This window comes from Cygnus olor, chromosome 4, assembly GCF_009769625.2.
Source record: "Cygnus olor isolate bCygOlo1 chromosome 4, bCygOlo1.pri.v2, whole genome shotgun sequence".
Taxonomy (NCBI): domain Eukaryota; kingdom Metazoa; phylum Chordata; class Aves; order Anseriformes; family Anatidae; genus Cygnus; species Cygnus olor.
In genome coordinates, this window is record NC_049172.1 from 10,861,745 (window position 1) to 10,888,869 (window position 27,125).

At 38.0% G+C, this 27,125-nt stretch overlaps 1 protein-coding gene across 4 annotated transcripts in view; it reads right to left on the reverse strand.

Moving 5' to 3' along the window:
• Nucleotides 1-27,125, reverse strand: part of CCSER1 (coiled-coil serine rich protein 1) — a 672,229-nt gene that overhangs the window by 291,722 nt on the left and 353,382 nt on the right. For all 4 annotated transcript variants that reach the window (XM_040555665.1, XM_040555666.1, XM_040555667.1 and 1 more), the window contains exon 8: nucleotides 5,121-5,204. In XM_040555665.1, the coding sequence (XP_040411599.1) occupies nucleotides 5,121-5,204 (84 nt within the window). The remainder of the gene's footprint in view (nucleotides 1-5,120; nucleotides 5,205-27,125) is intronic.

Sequence of the window (27,125 nt, forward strand, 5' to 3'; positions counted from 1 at the left end):
TTCGGATTTGCTCATTTCTACAACATCCTTTTTATGACTTTGGGAGCAGCATTTCAGCAATATCTGGAAGACACTACTCTACACAAACAACATAATCATTTATTTCTGCCAAACACCACAATATGACAATGGTTAGTGATAAGGATTTAAAATAATATGCAGAATCACCTTCTCAAGTGCCAAGGAATATTAAAGATCTTACTAGAAGCTTCACATCGAAGGGACTGCCATAGACAAGGAATCGGAGGCTAATCCCCATTGTGTGTCATAGGATATTGCCACTTTCACACTCTGCGTCTGCCTTGTAGAACTGATTCTGAGAGTAATTACATCAGAGATAAGTCTTTTCCGGAATATACACAATTAATTCTCTTGTAAAAAGGGGGAAAGAAGCCTGACACTTTAATAATGTTTAAATACATCTAATCTCTTTCTGTTCTGCTCCTAGTATTTCCTAAATATGAGGAAGAAAGAAGATTTGAAAGTACTTAACAACTGTCTGTTCTTACGTATATCACCCATGGGTGTGTAATAGCCCATCAGAAAACAGCCAACATGAAATAATGCTACAAAACAGTAGAACATAAAGTGAGTGGGTAATCAGTATAAAGATGAACCTAGAATTTCACCTTTTTTTTTTAATACATAAGGACAATTATTGTTTTCAAATTAGATTATCTCACTTCTTTAAAATTTGAGGACTATATTTTTAAGTTTATAAAATAGATTGGACTAATCAAAATTTCTCCTTTTTGCTAACAATTCCAAAAATTGTATTCACCATGAGTTCATTATTTCTTTGAAAATTAATTTCCATTAATTTTGCCAAATCACATTCTCGGCCTGTCAAAACAAGTTGTGATTCCAGTACTGTACATTCCAATGCATCTATATCGGCAGAACTATATTTTGAAGTGATTTTTATGCTTAAATGAAGTGTCCTTCAGAAACCATTTGTCAAGAGTATTCAAGTGCATCTCAGGCTTTCTGTAACACTTCAAACTTGGATAACTCATATTTCGATCCTTCAAAACTACAGCAACTGGCTAACTGCCCATTATTGAAATCAGCCCACAGAAAAGAACTAAGCTTGCCATCATTCTGCACTTCAGGATTATACAAGTTATATTTAGAAAAAGCAAAACAAATCAACAAACAAACAAAAAAAACACATACACACAAAGACATAGAACAAAACAAACAAAATCTATGATTCCATGATTCGAAAAAACATACACATGCCTTAACATAGATTTTGAACATGAAGGTTAAACTCATTTACAATTTGCAAAAACAAAAGAAAAAAATAGAGGTTATGTTTTGATAAGCTGCTTCTACTGTATGCGGAACTAAAGCATTAATTTCTACAGCTTAAGGTAAAGCTCAGTTAGCTATCAATGTGCCTAGCTAGTCCATAAACGTAAAAATTCCTTTTTACGTTTGATAAGGAGGCCAAAAAGAAATAGAAACATTTGATAAAGAGGCCACTCCACAGCAGAAAACTACCTCCAACTGCTGGGCTATAACAAAGATTCATTACCTGTCTTAACTTTGCCTCATGTTCTACTCAGAATTCACCCAAACTGCCCCACTACATTTTTTATTTCAATGGGACAACATGCATGACTCAAGTTACACAAGGACATTAAGGGTGAAAGGATAATGATGTTAGCAGTCATTTTTCAGTGTTAATGCTTCTGTACCAATGACAGCAGTAAAATAAATATTACTGTAGGCAGCACTCAGTTATTTTTGTCACTATACCATGAAAATATTTTCTATTTAAAGTAGTTCTAAGTTATCAAACCACACTGGGAAAAAAAGATTGATTTTTTAAAAATATATACATATAGATGGATATTCAATGTAAAGATGAATGGGAAACAGCTGATGTTTCACACATCTTCCTGTGCCCAATGGAAACAGAGACTTCCATTTGGTTTGCATATTTTAGGTAAAAGAAAAAAAAAAAGTGCAAGCAAATGACTCCTTTTAGCAGAACCTGCATAATGAACTCACTTAAGTTTTGTGATCTTCTGGATAAGAGGTCATTTTAACCAATGAGTACAGCACTGAGAGAAAGCCAAAGCTCTGAACCCAAATTTTAAGTTCACCATCTTCCAGGAGCTTTAGAGCAGTTTTGGGTGCCAGATATCTTGGAGGCCACTCTCCTCCAGCTCCTGAAGCAAGTATTTTTAAGGACAGAATAAGAGAACAGAGGAAGCAATTCCACTGCTCTGCCTACGTATATTTATTTCATCAGACAGAAAGACACTTTTGGTTAATAAGGGCTACAGTGCAAAATTATCCTTAAAAGAACAAACAAAACAATTGGTGAGGAACTACTACCTATCTAGTACAGCAGGTTGTTGTTTTTACAACTTTTAAATTTTCATATTCAGAATGACAGTGTTCTGAACATGGACTGCTCTAAATACAAGGACAAAAATGGTAGTTAACCACCAGTTGCCATGTCAGCAACATACTGAACATACTGTAGACAAATGAAAAGATGTACAATTTTATCAGCCAATAATTTCCATTCTACATTTTTTATCTAGACATATTAATACTGACCATTTTACAAACACATAAATCACCGTGGGATTTACAGAACATTACAGCATGTTTTGCATCATCTTTTGGCAAATTTTATATAAGCAAAGGAAATATTTTTAATATTTTATTCATGCAGTGAATAATCTAGTACACGGGCTGCTTCAGGCACCTCAGTAACAAGGAGCAAACTGCAGAAGGCTCCTCTTGGGAAAGCAGAGAAATGCAAGAAGGGGATTCTGACAACCATATGATGCCCAAAGTGGGTTATTGAGCCATGCAGGTGTGCCACAGGGTGGAGGGTGAATCTGGGATGAGCAGCTGGGGATTACCCTACCCGGCCCCACAAAAAGCCCCCAAAGCAAACCAAAGTCCTTGAAGTCCTCTGTTGTTTTTCAGAGGACTTCAAGACGCATTCTTAGCCTCATACAGGTTTGCTTAGGGACATGGTTTAGCAGGTGACATTGGTAGTAGCGTGATGGATGGACCTTGAAGGTTGATCGTGAAGGTCTTTTCCAACCTTTATGATTCTATGACCAGGGACACACCCGGGAATAACTATAAGTATAGTGAGACTTTTTGGATGCTTAAGATCAAAACTATGTTGGAAAGAGCTGCTCCAGAACTGCTTAGCATTAAAGAAGCCTAAGCTGACTGGGTGCCTCCCCTGTTTGACTGCTGAAGTCCTTCAATAAGTAAGTAGACTTTAGTGTAGTGATTCCACAGATGCTGACAAAGCAATAGTCACTTTGTTTCCAGAAGACTGCCAAAAATGTTCAGTTTTGGCACAAGTTCTAAGTGTGTTTTTAGTGAGCTCTTCTACTAGTCTGTCATTTACATTTTAGCTGCTCTACAATATTCTGGCAGCTCTTACAACTGGTAAGAGGGGACACAAAAAAAAAAAAAAAAAAAAAAAACAACACATGCCTTCACAAACAAAACCCCCAACCTTTTGTAGATATGTAGTATTGCAGGAGAAATTGAAAGTAAATAAATAAATAAACAGACGGCCAAAGCCAAGATCCTGACTCCATGATTATTCACCTGATGCAAAAAAAATCCCTTTCTCCCACCAATTCTCTGGACACCTCCTACACTGTTTTATTTTTTTTAAAGTAGGGTATAAACCTTAAATGTAGCTTAATCTCCCAATCATGCTTTATTTAATAGCAGTGAATGAGACATGTTGAATCCTTTCAAAATTAAATTTTAAAACAATAAATGTGGTCTCAAGACTCTCACTTGTACTCTCCGTTTTTTTTTGTTGTTGTTGTTTGTTTGTTTTCTTTTATTTTTTAAATCCTAAAGTGTCAAAACTGAAGTCAGTTAAACACGGATTAAATACATCATATTCACTTTTATTCATGGAAATACTTATTTCATGACACTAGGAAGACAAACTTTTCTGCCTCTTATGCCTTCAGAAGAACTGAAGTCCCTATGGGCCTTTTTTCCACAACTGGCAATATACACAGATGAACTTTGACAACAGATAACAGCAACAGATAACTACAGCTCACTGTATCAACACGGGACAATTTAACACTGACAAAGTTGTTGACCAGTTAATAGCATATGTTTTGAGGCTGATATAAAATTAATGCTCCAGGATTGTGCAGAAGCTTGATGTTTCCAATGTCCCATTTTGTCATTTAATTTTAGACAATAATTGCATAATACATCATTTTTTAATGTAGCCAAATATGAAACAAAGAATATTGATGACCTGTATTTATTTTGCAGATCTTACTATAACAAAGGAGTCTTTCATTCTTCAGCAGCATTATATTACTCCATGCTAAACTTAGTTGTTTGTGCTGATGTAAAAACATATAATTATTTTTTGTTAGTATATAAAAGATGCAGTGGTACTTTGCCACGGTCACACGGCTAGAGTTTCTGATCTCTCGTCTGACCCTGACATTGTGTAGTGGGTTTATGTGGCAAGGTTTTGGTAGCGGAGGGCCATAGGGGTGGCTTCTGTTTTACCTCGCTCAGCCACTTGAGAGTATTCTGCCTCATCTTAAAGTGGTAGTACTCAAGACTTGGTAGCTCATATAAGATCAGCAAGCATAAGAATATTCATTATTTTATTTAAATTAAAAATACATCTATTTAAGCAGGAAAAAAAAAAAAAAAAAACTACTGGACAGTGTTGTAGACATGAAACAGCTCATGCTTCCGTAAGTAGTATTCACAATTTACCAGGAAATGTGATAGACCCTTCAAGATTTCTGGCATATGCATACAGTACTGTGCTACTTCTCTGCCACTAATACTGTAAGACTACTTTAATACTCTCTATGATACTGTAAGACAACTGTCCATATAATCTTTTAAAAGAAACTTCTACTAGCAGTGCATCTAGATAGTAGCCAATTCAGAGGCTGTCAAGCCCCTAAAACCATTCAGTCAGTACTCTCACAGCGTTGATCTGAATAGTTAACATAGCCTTAGGCTAGTTATTCTGCAGCTGGTGTGAAATTGTATTTCTTTAGTTTCTGGTCTTGAATAACATTATCAGGCAAATGAACTTAAAAAAAAATAATGCTTCTCCCACTTACCAGCTCCTCGCGAAGTTGGGCTATGAGTTCGTCTCTCTCCTTCAGCTGCAACTTCAGCACCGAGCATTCATCTTTTATTCCATCCTACAAAAATATTAAAAGAGATGTTATAATAGGTTTAATGCTTTTACTTGGTCTTGACAAGAAAAGGCTGAGATGATTCACATAGTGTGAGATGATTACATTCACGTAATGAAACTCAATTCTCTTTTGTCATCTGTTGTATTTTCAATAACACATTCTAAAGTTGTAGCATAAACAAATTAATGCATCCAAAGACATTACACAAAAATGTGAATAGTTCTCTGCACAGAAGTCCATTTCATTATTTTCTGATTCTTCTAAGCCCTTTTTATTTAAGATCCCATCAGGTCATTCCCTTTCAGTTAAGCAATATCTACAAAATGTCATAATTATTCTCATACAAAAGAACATTAAAGAAGTATCATTTTTGAAGCATTATTGTGGAGCTTATGATCTTGGAGAGGCAAAAAAGAAATTACAACAGACATTCACAGGAAAAGTAAAGCACCCTTCTCATGCATACCTCTTTTTTTCCCCCACATCAATCAAAAGAGCAGCAATTATGATATTAGATGAGCAGAGGAAAGAAAACATTTACCACTTATTACTTAGTGACATAACCCCTGACAATAACTCAATTTGATGTGCATGAAAATGAACCTAGTAGCTAAACTGTAGCCAAATTCAGATCCACGAGCCAGTCTGCAAACAATTCCATTGCAGTCTGCAGTTTTTGCGGTCTGCAAAAAATCTCCAGACAATTTTGAGAATTCATGCAAATCTAAACACCTTTGGAGAAGAAACGTCAATCACATTTTTGTGTGTTGTTCTAGTAAACACCCAAGAGGAGAAACCCAAATTAAATTTCTGAAGTGATGAAGTCTAAAAACCCAACAAACTAACCAGTCCAAAAAAAATAATAATTTAATTGGTCTTATAACTATAAATGGAGAACTGCATCCTTATATCTTTCTAGTACAGAGACTTATTTAAAACATTTATGAAATTTGCTGGTTTCTATTATTTTTGTCAAAGCAAAACGAAACAAAAGCAAGCCACAAACCAAAGAAAACTTCTGAGAATATATTAACACACACACACACATATATATATACACCACAGTTTTGTCCTTAGTTTAAGAATACTCCAGTTTAAGTGCATAATATTGTCAAGAGCACACAATAAACACAAAAATGGTAACAAACAAAAGAGTTGTCTCATTATTAGTTCTCAATAAAGAGCAGGCTTAATGGGAATATATATATATATATATATGGCATGACATGTCTGGCTGGTGATCCCTGTGTCAAGTGAGGTTAGGGAAATTCTAACATACATTGCTTCTTGACAACTGAAGAGCAAATATATATTGATCTAAAAAATACCACTTAACCGTGTTTTGTACCCAGATCCCTGACCACAAACATCTTAACTGCAGAATCATTGTCAGCAAAAAGGATACTTCATCTGCCACCCAAGCATCTCAGAAAAGAATTCCTTGCAATTTGCTGTACAGTCAGATCAATGTGTATGCAAGTTACCGAGAACTGGCTAGTAAAAGGCAAGTGCTAGCAATTCCCAGATTTTTATGTCATTGTTTAGTAAAAGAAGTACTAATAAACAATCCACACCGCACAGGGTTTGCAAGAAGCTAAGAGTTTTCTCTCGTAGAACAGAGTGTAGAATCAGGATTTTGTAGTCCTATTTGGCTGCACGGTACTTTTGTAGGCATCATTTGTTCTCAAAATGTAAGACAAAAGAGAAGAGAAATGCTGCTTGGTGCTTCTATATATCTATTATATTTTGAGGACATTCCTACTATAATACCAACTGACAACAGGAATAGAAGAAACACAGTATCATCCAGGAGTAAAAGAGAAAAAAGTAGAGCAGACTGCAGAAAGGCTTGGGTAATTTCAGTATCCCATATATCTGTCTGAATGTATTAGTAACAGAAGAACAGAACACAATGGAACCAACTATCTGTTGCCAAGACAGTGAATACAGTTCTTCCAGAAAGTAACTTTTGAGAGCTAGAAAAGGAGGGAAGGCTCCACAATCACATCCTGTGTAAGGACCATAAAATATTTCAGTGAAGGATTGTATGGAGGATACCAACAAAATAACTTGTAGTTGCAACATTTGGGGGCATGAGAATCTGGTAGAATGCTGCATTATTTATTAGTCTAGAGGGCAAGCAGCAATGCATATCAAATTGTGTGAATTTGGAAACAGATCACCTTTACTCTGTGGTAATATTTCATTATCCAATGTGAAACTGTAGTGCATTAGAAGGCAGTCAAGGAAAGGCCAACACATTTGTTGAGGAAAGCTTCTCAAAGTGAATGAGGAATAAAAGACACACTCTGATGGGAATTTATAGTGAAAATTAAACTACCTAAGAACCAGAGTACCCTTCTAAAGAATTGTCACAAAAGCAGACATTAAAGAGGAATGGACTTGAAAAGGATCGTCTGTTGTTAGCAGAGAGTGCAACTGCTGCATTATCAGTCTACGCTGTAATTATGGAGTCAAAATAAGTATCTCCCCCAATACAGTAGGGTATTAAAAAAATAATAAAAAAAATAAATAAAAAGAATGAATACTCTAGGGCTATATCATTCAGACTTTATACAAGATTCTTGGTCCATGTATTCCTATGTTTAGAAAAATAATCTTGCCTATAATGCTGGTTATTATAATGTTGATTATGATAATGTATGCAAAATATTTCTCACCTCGTAGCATCCCTTATAGTATTTATAGAGCCTAAGAGAATAACAGATTTGACTATAAGTATACCTGAGTTCAAGTGCCAACCAGAATCAATTAAGAGATCAAACATTTAAAATTCTGCTAAGTAACATCTACCATTTCTTACCGTTTACTATATCAACATCCCTGGACACTGTGGTTCCTTACCTTTCTGCAAAAAGAATTTATAACTGTATATTTTATCAAGAATCCCAGACCAATGAGAATGTGGATGCCATGAAAATATTAGTTACCATTCCAAATAATTTAATCATATATTCCATGCATGTGTTCATAAACCATCTCAATACATTTTAGCTTTTGAGGGTATTCTATTGAGTTTAATAAATTATGTACTACATGTTAAAAACAGTATTACATACTGTAATCTTATTCTCATTACTTTTATAAATGTTTTTCTTCATATTATTTTGAAGAAAAAAAAAAAAAAAGGATAAGATATCTGCTCTCCCTTATAGTAAGCATGTTCATAACAGAGACTTTTCCAAAACTGCAAATATGTGATAAAAAGAGAAGTCAACTAACAGCTGGTTCTTAAAAAGAACTGTTAGACTGTAGGGGACACAGCATGCTCTGTAAATAAAGTGCTTTGTCTTCAAACTATTTTCTTTTGTTAAATTAAGGTAATCAAAGAAAGAAAAAAAAAGTTTTTAGTCTAAATTTCAACTCCCAGCTTCTCAGCTCTTACAGAATTGGATTCCAAGTATACTTCATAAAAGAATAGCAAAATCAGCTCTGAAGAGCATCAGTCGTATTTTCTTTGATTACATTCTCTGATACTGTTAAAAAACATAAAAAATAAATCCAGGATTTAGTTTATATTCAGTATGGATTTACGGTTGTTATTGTATGTGATTATGGTCAGGATGCTCTTCAAATCATCATCTTTTTACCTCTTCAGATTATCAGCCTTTCAATTATTTTCAGTCTCACTTTATGACAGCAATTGATATATCTCAGTGCTAGCATTTTCCTATTTTAGTTTAATTCTGTCCATCTGGGAAACTGCTAAACATAATAGCAAACTTGTTTCTCATCAGATCAGGTCACAGGATGACAAACTGTACTGCACATGTGAAGACAGCTGCAGTAGGTTATATGTAAGTGCCAAAAAGCATAATCATTTCCATTTTGAAAACTATACCTCTTCATTCCTAGAAGCCAATAGGCATATTGTACTTGCGGAAATCACAAAGTGCTATAAACAGAACTAAACAAGTAGTATGGAAGATAAATGTAAGGCAATCTGACTTTGATACCAAAATGAATATGCTGCCAAAATAGCACCATAAAATTAAAATATTATAAAACTCATCTGATAAATGTGCTAAATTTCAGCTAAGCAGAAACTTAACCAACTTAGGGTAATACAAAAAATCAGCAATTACTTAGTTTGTAGTTTCTTAAAAAATATCATCCTAAGTGGAACAACCCAAACTAAGAAATTTAGAACTGAATGCCAGGTCCAGAGAGCTACATAAAGGCTGTGACAATTGAAGTCTTCTAAGTTATGTAGCAGACTCATACAGCAAATTCGGTGTTTCTGAATAGCTATCAAGACCATTCAGAGAAAACACTGGTTACTTTAACATCAACAGGATTTTTATGACAGCAATATAGGAGTCTAGATTATGTACAGGGCTAGGGATGTCTTTTATGGTTAACTTTATACCACTTTGCATCTGAAAAGCAGCAATTACTTTTGAAGATCTTACATGAAATTTGTAGAAAAGCACCATGTTGTGTTTAGAAACTGAGATCCTGCTTGTTTTAAAAAGTAGCATGTCAACATGCAGTTTTATTAACAGGAAAAAAAACTGCTTTTTGAGATTAGTCATGTAAGTAGAGTTCTGGATATTACAGTTTGTGGTTTCAAAAAAGTCCTGTCCCATCCCCTCAGGTAATTGTTTTATTGGTTGCTACTGTTTATTGTTTTTTTGTTTATTGTTGTTGTTGTTAATGTTTGTTTGTTTGTTTTTTTAAGATTATTTAAGAGTATCATGAAGCAGAGAACCTGAGACTGCATTATTTGTTGAAGACATTTCAAAATGAAGTCACAGGTCCACCTTCGAGATGGCCCCTGCATATATTTACACCAGAGTGTATTTATATCATGATATCTATGTACATACACAGTTCACTTTCCAGTGTTATTTTATTTTTTCCTTTCTAATTCATTCTAGCTCTATGTATTGTATCAATTTATATCTGTCATATCAATTCCTTTCAGTCCCTCTAAGAGAAGAATGAATTGTCTGGCTGCAATTCTTCACATATGCAAAGCACATTGAACTTGCTTCTTTGTTGTTTTTTTTTTGGCACTCAGTGCCAGGGCAGTTAGCCTTGGCAGGAGTCCTGACAACTCATTTCAGGCCATGGCCGTACTTACTCTCCTGTTTCTCTCTTCACATGGCTGTACCAGCTGTTGCTCAGGCACAGCAAAAGGCTAAAGGCAAGTCCACACCTCAGGAATCCCCGTTAAAGCAGAACACAACAACTTGAAGTGATCCTCTGAGGCCACCCTGGCTGAATACCAGCAGTCTCACTATGGTGTATCTTTCCTTGTCCAGGAGGGGAGAAAAAAAAAAATCATTTCAGAAGTTTTGGAATGAAAACATTTGGATGATGTGATCGTATCAGAAACAGACGTTGTTATGTACGTCATCTTTTAATGCAACTACAGCGTTCAAATGACTCTTCTATATAAGCAGCTCTACATTTCATTTACTGATCATGAAGTCAAACGGAGTTTGAGGTGCACCCTAAAATGATGAATTAACAATCATAAAGCCTTCTGTGATTCATTATTAGATCAACTTGAGATCAACTCACCTTGTCCTTATGGGGGATTTCAACTTGCCAGACATCAACTGGGATCACCACACATCTCACACGGGCAAGTCCAGGAGGTTCATAAAGCACCTAGATGATAACTTCTTGGTGCAGGTACTAAGGGAGCCAACTAGGAAAGGTGCCCTCCTAGATCTGTTGCTGGAGAACAGAGAGGGTCTTGTGGGGGATGTGGCAATTGGCAGCCATCTCGGTCATAGTGACCATGAAGTGGTTGAGTTTAGAATTTATGGTGACAGAGGGAAAACTGCCACCAAAACTTCAGCCCTGGATATGGGGAAAGCAGACTTCAGGCTGCTCAGGGAACTAGTCAGCAAGGTCCCCTGGGAAACTGCTTTTGATGGCATTGGCTTCCATCAGTGCTGGTCAACCTTTAAGCACTGCCTCTTAAAAGCACAAGATCAGGCAATTCCAAAATATCAGAAGTCAGGCAGGTGGGGCAGAAGGCCGGCCTGGCTGACCAGGGATCTTCTACTGGAGCTTAGGCGAAAAAAGAAAGTGTACAGCTGCTGGAAGGAGGGTCAGGCAACAAGGAAGGAATACAGGGATGCTGTTCGTGTTTGTAGGGAGAAAATTCGTGTGGCCAAAGCCCAACTAGAGTTGAAGCTGGCCATGTCTGTGGGAGACAATAAAAAAGGCTTTTTTAGATATGTGAACAGGAAAAGGAGAACCAGAGAAAACATAGTTCCGCTACTAGATGGGGAAGGTCTGCTCACAGACAATGACATAGGCAAAGCAGAGACGTTTAATGCCTTCTTCGCCTCTGTCTTCAACACTGTTGATGGGCTTCAGGACCCAGGGTGCCCTGAGCTGGAGGACCATAATGGTGGGAATAATAAACTCCCAACTGACCCTGAACGTGTGCGGGATTTGCTGCTCCACCTGGATCCATACAAGTCCATGAGTCCGGATGGGATTCATCCCAGGGTGCTTAAAGAGCTGGCTGACGTCATCGCAGGACCTCTCTCAATTATTTTTCAATGATCTTGGGAATCTGGAGAGGTCCCAGTAGACTGGAAGCTGGCAAATGTTGTGCCAATTTTCAAGAAGGGTACGAAAGAAGACCCTAGCAATTACAGGCCTGTCAGTCTCACATCAGTGCCTGGTAAAATTATGGAGAGGATGATCCTTGAAGTTATTGAAGCGCACCTAGGGGACAATGCAGTCATTGGTCCCAGCCAACGTGCGTTCACGAGGGGTAGGTCCTGCCTAACAAATTTGATTTCCTTTTATGATAAGATCACCCATCTAGTCGATCAAGGGAAACCAGCTGATGTGATCTTTTTGGATTTCAGCAAAGCTTTTGACACGGTTTCTCATAGGATCCCACTGAACAAAACGTCCAGCATACAACTAAACAAAAATATCGTACGATGGGTGAGCAATTGGCTGACGGGCACGGCTCAAAGGGTTGTGGTAAATAGGGCTGCATCTGGCTGGCGGACGGTCACTAGTGGGGTCCCTCAAGGCTCCACTGTAGGGCCAGTCCTCTTCAATGTTTTTATAAATGATTTGGATGTAGGACTAGAAGGTTTTCTAAGCAAATTTGCCGACGACACCAAACTTGGAGGAGTTGTGGACTCGGATGAGGGTGGAAAGGCCTTGCAGAGAGATCTGGACAGATTGGAGAGCTGGGTGATCACCAGCCACATGAATTTAACAAAAGCAAGTGCCGGGTCCTGCACCTGGGATGGGGCAACCCTGGCTATACGTACAGACCGGGCGACGAGACGCTGGAGAGCAGCCCTGCAGAGAGGGATCAGGGAGTTGTGGTTGACAGCAAGCTGAATATGAGCCAACAGTGTGCCCTGGCAGCCAGGAGGGCCAACTGTATCCTGGGATGCATCAAGCACGGCATTGCTTGTAGGTCAAGGGAAGTGATTGTCCCCCTCTACTCTGCGCTGGTGCGGCCTCACCTTGAGTACTGTGTGCAGTTCTGGGCACCACAGCACAAAAAGGATGTAAAACTGTTGGAGAGTGTCCAGAGGAGGGTGATGAAGATGGTGAAGGGCCTAGAGGGGAAGACATATGAGGAGCAGCTGAGGTCACTTGGCCTGCTCAGCCTGGAGAAGAGGAGGCTGATGGGGGACCTCATCACAGTCTACAACTTCCTTGCGAGGGGGAGTGGAGGGGCAGGGGACCTATTCTCCGTAAACACCAGTGATAGGACCCACAGGAATGGTGTTAAGCTGAGGCAGGGGAAGTTTAGGCTGGACATCAGGAAGACGTTCTTCACTGAGAGGGTGGTTGCACACTGGAACAGGCTCCCCAGGGAAGTAGTCACTGCACCAAATCTGTCTGAATTTAAGAAGAGACTGGACTGTGCACTTAGTCACATGGTCTAAACTTCTGGGTAGACCTGTGCGGTGCCAGGAGTTGGACTTGATGATCCTTATGGGTCCCTTCCAACTCGGGATATTCTATGATTCTATTCTATGATTCTATATTATATTCTACTTAAGTACAGTTACTAAGAATATGTGATCAAATATTTTACTGGAAGAATTTAGGGCATATACATTCATTTGAATACTAGAATTGAATTGGTATTTTACTATGAAGGTAACACTTAAAAAGACTATGCAGGCTACGCTACTTTAACCTCAGACATCTATGAATATGGAGCTAAATAAACAATGTTTTCTTCACAGTGATCCAATTGTCAGTGAACTGTGAATTACAGATTGAGCAAATTAATGCTATTTTTGCTTCAGCTGAATTTTGCTCTCTGCAGCAGTGAAAATAAACAGCATGGAGTTTAAAGGAATGCAATTTGATTAATAAACTGCAAAACATAAAACTGAATGATCATACCAGGTCAAGCTCAAGATGCATCCAACCACCAGAAATCATGAACAGCAGCCAGGAGTGGAAATGTATAACTGCATTTAATGTATTTTTCCTGATATAACCACTCCATTTACTCTCTCCTTCTGGCTCTTCCTGAGCTAGAATTTATATTCACGGTACCATGCCTCTTTTGGTGATACACTCCAAATAAATCATACATTCATGAAAAGAAAACAGACAAACCATAATAAGAAAACCCAAACCCCAAGCTTTCCTTTGGTTTCAAACCTGCTGCTGAACAATGTCATTGTTTCCATCATAAGAAAATAAATAAGTATTTCTTATTCATGTTCCCCATGTATCCCTTGGTTTTATACGACTACATGTTAACTGCACAACTTCTGTCATCTCTTTCAAGCTCAGGAATTGCTGTCTATATAACCTCACTTCTTATAACAGCCACCCTGTACCTCTGATCAAAAACTGTGATCCACCTTTTCTAGTTATACTGTATGATTCACTAGACCTAGGTAATCTGAATCACATGTAGCACTCAAGCAGGGGGTAAACACATCCATCCACACAATTGCATTTTCTATTTTGTTTCATGTTCCTTTCCAAATAATTCTTCTGAGTAAATCTTAAGGGACCAGATATATAGAAAATCCTTGTCTTCTATATTTTCTGTAGAAAGGGGAAAAAAAAAATCAGTTGTGCACCCCTTCACAAACCTAGAATCAAAGTCACAAACTTCACAATAAACAGAGTTTGGGAGCAATGTCCATGTACTTAATTAATTCACCAGGAGCCTTGCCTGTACTATTAATCATAGAATGGTTTGGATTGGAAGGGACCTTAAAGATTATCAAGTTCCAACTCCCCTGCCATGGGCAGGGACACCTACCAGTACACTAGGTCGCTACAAGCCCCATCCAACCTGGTTTTGAACACCTCCAGGGATGGGGCATCCACAGCTTCTCTGGGCAACCTGTTCCAGTGCCTCACCACCCTCACAGTAAAGAATTTCTTCCTTATATCTAATCTAAATCTTCCCCCCTGTTAGTTTAAAGCCATTATTCCTTGTCCTATCACTACATTCCCTACCAAGAGTCCCTCTCCAGCTTTCCTGTAGGCCCCATTTAGGTAAGGTTAAAAAGCATATTAGGTAGGTTAAAAAGCATATTCCACTTTTTTTTTTTTTTTGGGGGGGGGGTGTTGCCTTTTTTTTTTTTTTTTTCCAAACAAGGGAAAATGGGTGCTTTTTTTCAGCGTCCATTTCTTCTGGGCAAGAGTTCTTTCCCAACATACCCACAGAGAAGCCTAGCCAACATATGTGGCAAGTGAGACGAGAGAGATTAATGAGCTCATTATAATTCATTAAAGAGTGATGTGGGGATGACTACCCACTTTAATTAGTTTTATTACTGTAGGAAATTGTTTCATATGCCAAGCTCATCACCAAGCATGCCTGGAAAACATTAGACTAGTAATCAGACTTGATACAAGAACTTTTCATTAGCCTGTAAGGCTAAGGGCACATATAATGACAAGGAAGGTATTAAAAAGGTGGACATGAGAGTGGCTAGCATGAAATAATTTATCATGTCTGATAAACAGCACAATGGCAATCTTAAGTTAAAAATTTGGTAGAACAGCTGTGTTGCTATAGCACATCGTGTACTCTTCCTGTAATCATGACATTAGCTGACAGTATTAGACCTAGAAGGATTAATGGGTCAGGTTTACTCAGATAATAAATCCTAGTGCAAATTAACTATGACTCAAATATTTTAATGAAAATGTTAATCGGTAACTGGAATTTCTACAGAACTATCCTCTTTTCCCAATCATCCCCAAAATTAACAAATGCATTTCTATGTATTTCTTGACAATCGGAAGTTGCAAAAAGACACACAAATTTAAAAGCACTAAAAAGTTTAAGCATTAACTGTATAAATGTACTGTGTTTTGTAGCCTTATGAAAGAAAACTGCAAGCACACAAATCAGTCTTTTAAAATATCTCAGGGAAAAAAAAAACTTTAAAATGGTGTTAAACTAATATTATGTAACAACTGCCAATAAATAAAGCATACTTAGTAAAGAGAATGAAGCTTTTCAGAGAATTTGAACACTAATGCAGATAGAAAGAAAAAAAAAAAAAAGAAGAAGAAGAAATGTGCCTACTGGCATACAGTATTTTCCTACCTCATTTCTCTCTAAAAAGAAATTAAAATTCCCAAACATAAGAATTCTTTTTGCTCCCTACCCCACCCTGACAAACACAGAGATTTATTCTAATAAATGATAAGGCTTTGAGTTAAAAGGCAAGATAATTCCCTTGCTAAACAAAACCATGAAATCAAACCAATTAGGTCTTACTCTGGGGCAGAAATAACTTTTTAATACATTGAATAAACTTTTCAAGCAAACAAATATAAAATAGCTTTTACATTAATTTTGTGTTATCAAATGCAATTATACTTCAAGTTCAGAGAAAAATCAATTCAAAGTAGCAAGACAGAGCTCCTCTGACACATCTCTTTTATGCTACTGCCTTATTTGATATTTGATTCTTAATGCCAGTTCTACTCCACAGCTCCCAGAAAACTGCAAATAAGTATGTGATACAAGTGAGAACAAGGTGAGATGACAGTAATTTGGCAGTCTCCAAAATGTGCAGAATGATCAGTCTGCATGGATTAGCTAAGCTGCAGCTAGCTTTATCCTATATACATAAATAATTGCAATGCTGAGCAAATTTTACTTGAACAGATTTTTTCTTTTGTATCTTTCATTGTTGAAACTACTTTTTTTTTTTTTTTTTTTTCTTCAGCTCTCATAAACCCACAATGTACAGTCGTCAGACAGCTATGACCAAATCTGGTCAGATCCTCCCATCCATATCTGAAGGTGTGTGTGTGTTTTGTTTTGTTTTCTCTTTTTATTATTTCACAACTTAAGCTGTAGAAAATCTTTCTCCTTATATAGGACTACTAAAATATAAAATGATCCCAGTTCACAAGCTGGACTAGGTACTCCAGTTCAGTTGATAAGGATACTGTTTTGTCTCAAAAAGATAATAATACAAAAGAGAAAAAAACATGGAAATACTAACTTAATTGGAAATGTTAGTACTAATCATGCCTGAAAAAACACCCAAAAATTTCTCTGTTTCAATGACTGAAAGTAGATGCAGTCATCTTATATGTGAATATTTTCACTTTTGGCAATATTGGCTCACCCTATCGACTCTTATGTAATTAGAAAGCTTTTAGGAATATGAAATCCTAGGCTTAGAACCAGTAGCTAGGGAAAACTATGCAGCTCTTAATTATGCCTGACCTAGGGGTAATGCAAGGATAAGGGGGATCATGAGGTGTGAGAGTGACCCAGTAACAAGCAAAAGAGACTGGTTATGGCAACAAATGGAAGATAAAAACTTCCAGGTTTTATTCTGAGATTTTTCTTTCTCTTTTGTGTTCAACTACTGCTTCTGTAAGATCATAACAACACCATATGTCAGATGATTCTGTAAGATTTGTTTTAGTACCGTGGTCCACAGTGCAGTGGCAAGGAATACCTTTAAGGTAACAGCAAACAGGACTTTCACAGAAGACATCTGATAAAGCTACATGTGTTGGCTCTCTTTCTGTTTCTTTTTGTTAACTCTTCATTAGTAATATTTACATGTATCACATTGATGACAGGAAGAAGAAGAAAAAAATTACTAATAAATCAGCCAGATTCTGCTGCCCTAAGTCATGTTTGACAATGTCATACTCAACTAAGAACCAGTTTGGCTGCTTGCCAAGGGGAATAGTGCAAAATTCATATAAAGAAGTAAGGGGTCAGTAGGGGCTAATGACATCTATTTTTTCACCAACCTCAAAATAACAATGAACAGTTGCTCTACTGTGTAATCAGAATGAAACTCTCTTTCACACTAGAAAATTCACGTGTAACCAAGGATTTGCTTGCAAACATTTGAGGAGAAAGAACAGCTTTGAGGTAGTGTGTATTTGGAGTGGCTGAATACCACAAGGCACAAAAATGTAATGTGCTTGAGAACTGAGATAACTTTAGAAGCAGCTGTTATTTTACATTTTTTAATTGCAGCATATACTGGGGGGGAATAGGGGGCAAAGGACAAAGAAAGAATTATCACATCATGCTGCTCTAAAACACCTGAAAATTACCTTACAATGAAAAATATTCCTATCACTAAAGATATGCACAGTCATAATTTGCCATATGCTGTCATAATTTGCCATGCTTCAAATTTCTCAATAGTATGTCATATTAATGATCATCCATGGCCTTATCACTGACCAGTTTATAGTCCCAACACTTTCATTTTACATGAATAGGATAGGTGCATTTCACAGAATCATCTAGGTTGGAAGAGACCTCCAAGATCACCGAGTCCAACCTCTGACCTCACGCTAACAAGTCCTCCACTAAACCATATCACTAAGCTCTACATCTAAACATCTTTTAAAGACCTCCAGGGATGGTGATTGAACCACTTCCCTGGGCAGCCTATTCCAATGCCTAACAACCCTTTCAGTAAAGAATATATATTCCCCTAAGATTCATTTTAAAACAAATACCTAATTGCTGATAAGCCACAGAGCCTGATAATACTGAACAATATATTCAACATACAACAACTAATCAGGAATGCAGCATTTAGGGTGATTTACTGCTGCTTAGAACAAGACGGTATAATTAAAATAAGGTAGTCATGATGTTTTAAATTGAAATACAGAGATCAAACTGTAAACCATTTTAGTAACGGCTAAGACATCTTCAATGTGAACATGTGCTAAGCCTTTTAATGTTTAAAAAAAAAAAAAAAAAGGATCCCAGAATGTAATCCTTTCTTTGGTGGGACTCTTGAAGATTGAACAGCGCTGTTAAGCTAATTTCCATTTCTCTCCATGCAGATTCACTATTATTTTACCTTTTTTGTTTAGATGTTTTGTAAATTACTATGATGTACACAACAAAGAAATAGTAGGAAAATAATTTGTTTATTTGTGAAGGGAATCATTTTAAAATCCCCGTTGAACTGATCTTTGACTCTGTACATGACGCTAATGCTGTTCCCTGTCGTCACTGAATGTTTGTATCAGTTTGGCTGTAGAAAAAATACAGAGACAGACACAGACACAGACACAGATTTCTAGGTTGTAAGAGACCTCAAGATCATCGAGTCCAACCTCTGACCTAACACTAAGCACTCCACTAAACCATATCGCTAAGCTCTACATCTAAACGTCTTTTAAAGACCTCCAGGGATGGTGACTCCACCACCTCCCTGGGCAGCCCGTTCCAATGCTTAATAACCCTTTCGGTAAAGAAGTTCTTCCTAACATCCAACCTAAAACTCCCGTCGCAACTTTCGCCCATTCCCCCTCGTCCTGTCACCAGGCACGTGGGAGAACAGACCAATCCCCACCTCACTACAGCCTCCTTTAAGGTAACTGTAGAGAGCGATAAGGTCGCCCCTGAGCCTCCTCTTCTCCAGGCTGAACAAGCCCAGCTCCCTCAGCCGCTCCTCGTAAGACTTGTTCTCCAGACCCCTCACCAGCTTGGTCGCCCTTCTCTGGACTCTCTCGAGCACCTCCATGTCCTTCCTGTAGCGAGGGGCCCAAAACTGAACACAGTACTCGAGGTGTGGCCTCACCAGAGCCGAGTACAGGGGGACAATCACCTCCCTAGACCTGCTGGCCACACTGCTTCTTATACAGGCCAGGATGCTGTTGGCCTTCTTGGCCACCTGAGCACACTGCTGGCTCATATTCAGCCAACTATCAACCAATACTCCCAGGTCCTTCTCTGCCAGGCAGCTTTCCAACCACTCATCTCCCAGCCTGTAGCTCTGCTTGGGGTTGTTGCGCCCCAGGTGCAGGACCCGGCACTTGGCCTTGTTGAACTTCATACAGTTGACCTCAGCCCATCGGTCCAGCCTATCCAGATCCTCCTGCAGAGCCTTCCTGCCCTCAAGCAGATCGACACACGCACTTAGCTTGGTGTCATCTGCAAACTTACTGAGGGTGCACTGGACGCCCTCATCCAGATCATCGATAAAGATATTAAAGAGGACCGGCCCCAGTACCGAGCCCTGGGGGACACCACTTGTGACCAGCCTCCAACCAGATTTGACTCCATTCACCACAACTCTCTGGGCCCGGCTATCCAGCCAGTTTCTAACCCAGCGAAGCGTACGCCAGTCCAAGCCCCGCACAGCCAGTTTCTTGAGGAGAATGTTGTGGGGAACGGTGTCAAAAGCCTTACTGAGGTCAAGGTAAACCACATCCACAGCCCTTCCCTCATCCATCAAGCGCGCCACTTTGTCATAGAAGGAGATCAGGTTCGTCAAGCAGGACCTGCCTTTCATAAACCCGTGCTGACTGGGCCTGATCGCCTGCTTGCCCTGCAAGTGCCGCGTGATGACCCTCAAGATAATCTGCTCCATGAGCTTTCCTGGCACTGAGGTCAAACTGACAGGCCTATAGTTCCCCGGGTCTGCCCTCCGGCCCTTCTTATAGATGGGTGTCACATTGGCTAGCCGCCAGTCAACTGGGACCTCCCCCGATAGCCAGGACTGCCGATAAATGATGGAAAGCGGCTCGGCCAGCTCCTCTGCCAGTTCTTTCAGTACCCTCGGGTGCATCCCATCCGGCCCCATCGACTCGCGCACATCCAAGCTCCGTAGCAGGTCGCCAACCATTTCCTCATGAATAGCGAAGGCCACATCCTGCTCCCCATCCCCTTCCGCCAGCTCAGGGCACTGGGTATCCAGAGAACAACCGGTATTGCCGCTAAAGACTGAGGCAAAGGCGGCATTAAGCACCTCAGCCTTTTCCTCATCCTTAGTAACCAGGTTTCCCCTCGCATCCAGTAAAGGATGGAGATTCTCCTTAGTCCTCCGTTTCGCATTGATATATTTGTAAAAGGATTTTTTGTTGTCTTTAATGGCAGTAGCCAGGTTGAGCTCCAGATGAGCTTTGGCCTTTCTAATTTTCTCCCTGCACAGCCTCGCTACATCCTTGTAGTCCTCCTCAGTGGCCTGCCCTTTTTTCCAAAGATTATAAACCCTCTTTTTCTTGCTAAGCACAAGCCGCAAAAAAAGAGACCGGCGTAAGCCTTCCCAGGCCGCGTCTCGAACCCACGGCCCTGGCGACTTCTCGCCGATTAGGGCGGAGGGCGGGTGAGCGCCTCTGGCCGCTGGGCTACCGCCGCCCCCTTACAGTCACACTTCTATCACTCACTGTCAGCTGTTAGTACTAACGACAAAAGCTGTTGATGAAGTACTTGGCCAAATAAACTATTTTTTTTCTTTCTTAAAAATGAATAGCAGTAGGATTCTTCAGATATTCAGAATTATACTATCATATACATACAGAACCATATAAGCTACACTTTCAAAATAAACTTACAATTTTGGTTCCTTCAGTTCTAGGGTACCTTACATGAAAATCCAAGCAGGGTTCCAGTCTAGAGAAAACACTCATAACCAGCCTTCCTACCCCCCGCACAATGTGAGTAAGCAGGAGTCAGCTAAAGTTATGACATCTTTTGCTGTGTTTAGACAAATTGTATCAATCAAGCCTATTATTCTGTAAAATATATATTTTTGTTTATTTGTTTGAAGAAACACAATCCACTTCATTTAAAACAAATTATATGTGAAATCACAAAGCAAATTTTCCTGTATCTCAAGTTTTATTAAGCTTTAATACCCAACTGCAATGATTTTTAAATATGGTAATAGAATCTTTCAGTATGTTATTAGCACTTCATTCACTGTGGTCGATTTTATTATATTTTCTCAAGCATGTTCTTTTGAAATCTATATTAGAAAATAGGTTATCAACCATATTGTTCTCCTCTCCTGAAAATGAAACCTACATTTTTCATCAGTATAACCTGTTCATGGCAAATGACTCCTTAGTTATCCAAATAATACCTCTTATCTGTACCAATCTGTGTCAAATTTAGCCTTTGAGGCTCCCACTTCAAAAGATAGGCAAGACCTTAGCCATTTACTTTTATTTAAAGGAAAGATGTTCTTTCTATCATACTCTTCCTACTTCCTACTCTTTCTACATACATTAGAAAAAAAAAAAAAAAAGTGAAAAATAAGCAACAGGTCCTTCCTGAAGAGCAACAAGAGAGGAATTAAACTAAGGAAATCAATGAAAATCAATCAGAAAAAAAAAAAAAAAAAGCCTGAAATATTAAAAAACATTTATTTATGTATTTTAAATAAAAAGCACTACTACTATGGACCCTAACTTTGCTGGCACATAAACGTTTAAAAACTGTTAGCGGTGACTACACTCACACTTGTACAGTTAATTATGTGCTTTCATACTTAAAAAGTTATTTCTCTTCTCGCTCAATTCAAATTTCATACAACAACTACCTTATGTCAGCAAGTTTGAAACTGAAAAACAAGTATTTCCTTCTCAGTTAAGTTTTTCAATTGGAGCTTAAATTAAAACCTAAAGGGAGATGATAGATCCCAGGGCTAACACCAGCTGACTGACACTAAGTACTGATACACTTCCTGAGAATGTATCTGCTGTTGTCAATGCTTCAAACACTTGTCATTCAAAGATCTTTAGCCTGACAGAAAGGCAAGCAGAATTTAGACCTAAGTGTTCTTTGTCAGCTGCTGCTATATTTATGCACCCTTGGCATTCACTATGTCCTATAAAAGTCAGATGCTATTTCCTGAAAATACAAAATGGCTGATTTTGCAATAAATGAGCAGAAGTAAAAAATAAAAATGAAAATAATAACAATAATAAAAAATATCTACTAAAATTAGTAGAAAAAAATCAGATGAGTGTGAGACTGCTGTGGAAATACAGATGATTACATCTGATTTCCCCCATCCTCTCCCCAGGAAATTTAGGCACGTGAAATAGGTTTTTCATAAGTACAAGTATAGAATGTCACAAAAAATTATGTAGTCCTGGAGACCCTGTCCTTCAGATTGTGGATGAGGAGCTTAATTAAGGCTATAAACTTGGGACAGAGATGACTTCCATATCTATCTATATGATTAAACACCTGCCTTAATGAGGTCCTGATCTTTAAAAATGGTATTAAGCACTCCATTTCATGGGTTAAAACTTTCAAGCAAACTTCACAATTTACTGTCATTGTTCACTGAATGACTCATTTCCACAGCAAGTTTTCATCATATTAAAAGCCGCTTCCAAAGATTATCTTCTGTATGCTATGGAGACACACTGCCTTGTTTCTTTTGTCTGCCAAATATATTATAAGAACTCATGGAAAATACGATGAACAACATTACAACAAATCTGTAGTCTGTAACCAAAAGGACAGTTATCTCCCCCTACTCTAAACCAAATTGCAAAACATTAGAAAATTTACTGTCACTTCAGTAAGTAATACAGAACCAAGCAAAGGTCACGGACTCCATCCTTTTGTTGTTGCAAACTTTACAACTTTCAAAGCTAGACAAGTTTGCCTGTATGTTTAACAGATACAGCTTCACCCAATACAGAGCAGCACAGCCTTCCTTCCATCTATGCTGAGGCTGATCCTGTGCAGGTGAACACTACTGCATGCATTATCACTTACAAAAGAAAATAATTATTTTAACAGAACATTTATCCTCTGCTATTAAAAAACAGTTGCCGCAATACCTCTGGAACTAGATACTCATCCTCTATATGCCTCCACAGCTGTGGGATTTGACCTACGCATTTTCCCAGGAGCTGTTTTTGACTTCACAGTCACTGAGAGTCTGCACGAGGAAAGACAGGCTTAGTACTTACTACAGCGTTATGAAAATTAATGGGACTATGCAAACTGGTAAGCCTGTGTTAAACACCTTTGGGAGTGAGTAGTAATTTTTTTATACCCTGCAGAGAGATGAGATTAGACTTCAGAGAACAGAAAAAGCCAGACTGAATTTAGAGAGATGTCAAATAGACTGAAAACCCTAGAGCAGAACTTCTCCATTAAAACAGAGATGAAACAGATTTTCTTGATTCAATAGAAAGAAGCAACTTATGAAAGAAACACAATGGTATATGGTGCTATAAAGATCAATTTGGGCAACCCCTCTTTTGCTCTCTACAAGACCAATGTGTGTTCTGCTAGGCATTTTATTGCCCAATAAGTTTGTTTGTTTGTTTGTTTGTTTGTTTATTTATTTATTTTTACTCTCTTTACTTTTACTTTCTAAATTCCTGGTATGCAACCAAACATGTCAACAAAAGGATTAAATTATTACATTCCACAGAAGGCAGGAGATGGCCAACAGCAGGCGAAAGAGGAAGGGAGAATGGCTGACAGTATCAGAAATGCGTAAATACAGGCTTTCTGATCACGGAGCTTGGCCTTCTGTGTAGCACTGGACCAAGCTCCTTTTCCCAGTAATATCTCCATTAAACTCATAATGTCTACATGTCTTTTTTTTTTTTTTTTAATAGAGGAATTTCAGGTCACTCTGTACAAACTGGGCTGAGAATAAAAGGGTTCAGATTATTTCAGAAGTGTTTCTTTCTGTCCTGCTTATCAAACCTGGCTCTCTAAAAAGCCTGATAGAGTGCCTGGACTTGTATATGAAGTGACACGAATAACCTCATACACCCATGACCATACGACGTGAGAAGATGACATGAAAGAAGGGTAAATTTGTAATAGAAGAGTGGATTAAATAAAGCAGGAAATAAGATGATGTGATAGAACACATATAAGGAAAGCCATGAAAGAAAAATTAAGTTGGAGGGAGTTATTGAAAATAATGTAAGAAAAAATAGCAGTTTTTGAAATAAAATACAGCTCATAGAAAAAAATAAGAGAAAGACTAAATGCCATAGAAAATCTGAACTTACTTTGGTCACATACAACTTGTAATAAACAATACCAAAACAGATACAGTGATATAAATAATGACATATTATATATAAATAGAATGTAATTTTCTTGTACAAGAACCTAAAATTCTATGATTCTATGAAAATGAATGTTTTATCAAATGTCCAAACTTTTGATGGGCAAGTAATTTGCCGAAAGACTGGCTGCAATATTAATCTTTCATTCTTGCCTTGAAAAGAAAGGCAATCCTGTGGAAATCATCTAGAATAAATAATGGCCTAAGGAATGAAGTCAGTCATCAAGAAGTGCCCACGGCTGGAAAATTCTGAGTATTCGATAATTTTTAAAGAGGCAACCCCAGCAGAAAGCTGCTGTTCCAGCAGGAAAAAAAATACTCAAATCAGTGAAAAGTCAGCAAAGGAAAGAGAATTTTGATGTTACAGATCATAAGAGATGAGACTTTAATGGGGAAAAAAAAAAAAAAAAAGATCTGGACCTGGTGTCTGGTCAGGAATATAACCTAAGCATCATTTTGCATGGGGGGAAGCAGAAAATTACAGATAGGGAGAACAATGGGCCAGAACTAATGAGGCAGCATGAGGAGGTGAGGAGGCCAAACTTCTGGATGCTGAATGAAAAGTGTGGGGTTTGACAGAAGGGCAGATATGCCTAATGCTTTCTATTCTTTTTTTTTTTTTTTCCTAGACAATACTATGATCACTATACATTATTTCTGTATCACATTCAGTCTCCAGATTCAGATAAAAGCCCACACATGACTGGCAAGGCACTTCTTCACCTATGGCTCTTCAGTTCAACCCACGTCTTAAAATAGCCATGCATTGTACTCGTTCTTCTAAGACAGAAAGGATGGATCACCATTTCATATCAGCCTCCTTAGTGAAGATTTCATAAATGTTTTATAACTTTACGTTGTACTTTAGTATCAACAGAATGATAATGAATCACATAATGAATGTGATTTAATGGAGGGATATGTATATCTTGAGACAGATTTGGCAGAAAATAATATAAATCTACTCTAAGCTTCGTATAATAATTGAAATGAAATACCAGATGGTATTACTTTTGTACTGACAAAAACATTCTGCCTGTGCTTCATGACACAATAATAATCTTCATGATTGAAAATAAATTAAGATATTGATTACATTTTTTTTTTTCCTTTTAATGCAGGTTAAACTATTGTAAGAATGGATTTGGCTTATTTTTAAGACAGAATGCCCAAAGAGCCATGTTGCTAATCACAGAAGTGCTGAGATTCCAAACCTAAGAACCAAAAAAGGAATCACACCTCATTTTATTCACTTCTCAAGCTTTCTACTGCTCAAAGTCAAATCACAGTCTCAGGATGGCATGGCTTATTCTCACCACTGTACGCAGCTATGTCATTATATCAGTAGGCAGAAATCATACCTTCTCCTCTCCCACCATTCAAAATAGTTTTAAACTGTAAGGTGTTCCTTTCTATTTCAGTTTTTCAATTACTCACCAACATTTTGATATAATCTAGACATTTTTAAAACCACAGGACAAAACAATTGACATATTACATTTTCAATGGTAAAAATCTGTTCATTAAAGATGTTTCCTAGTTAGGTCAATCAATAGCTTAAGTTTATATTTTGTAGAAGGAAAAAAGTTAGAGGACAACTAATTCTGCAAAGCACTGTTTGTAATTTATACAAAGAAACTAAAACACTTAGATGCAACAAAAATGCAAAATATTCATCTTATCTTTGGGGAACTGGCTTTTATTCAGGCTGCTGGGGAGTATGGTGGGATTATTCTGATAGCATTTATGGGCTGGAAAAGTCAAATTATATATTCTAGAGCTGAGAATGATATGACAACAAAGCCCATTGGGAACTTTCTGGGGGGACTGGAGAGCCAGGTGAGGTAATGCTGTCTCCAGAGCAGAACCTCCAGGGAGGGTGATGAAATGGAGCACAGCCATGAAAAACATACAGGTATGTTTTTGTAAGAGCAGAGGATGGAGAGGTGGAAGAAGACATTAATTCAAAGGGTGGCTTCCTCCTTCAGAAGAGGACTAGCTAGGTAGCTCATAACCCAGTACTAAAAGGGAAGACTATTATTACTCTGTCCAGGAAAAAAAAAAAAAAAAAAGCAATGTGAATCCAAGTTTCAAAAACCAGAAATAACCCAGAAAATGGTAAGTTGGGGATGCTACATGCCTTTCTATTGAGGGTTTCCAGATCTCTAAGCCCACAAGAGGTAGGTACAGCTTCCAGGTTCCAGTCAAACAAAAAAATGCAGTCACTTTTACTGTAGTGAAAAGGATAAGAGATTTACAAATATCTTGAATTTGTCTGCAGAAAGAGGGAGGACAACAAAACTTCTGATGTTTCACCATGGACATAGGAGGGAAAATGTGGCTTTTAACTTGTGACTCTCAAGGTATCCTTTGCCAGAGTGTGAGGAGGATTCAGGGACTAAACCATGCTGAGGGTGGAGTGTGTTTTCATAAGCCTTCACGGAAGATATTATGCAGACTGAGTGGAGTAACATGTCACAGTGAAGGGTACTCTGGATTACACCCTACTATGATCAGACAGGAAATATGACAACTAATTTTTAAAAGCTACAAGCTCATGGTCAGACAAAAAATTTGGTTTTCCATTATTTGAACTACAGCTAAAATGTTTTTAAAA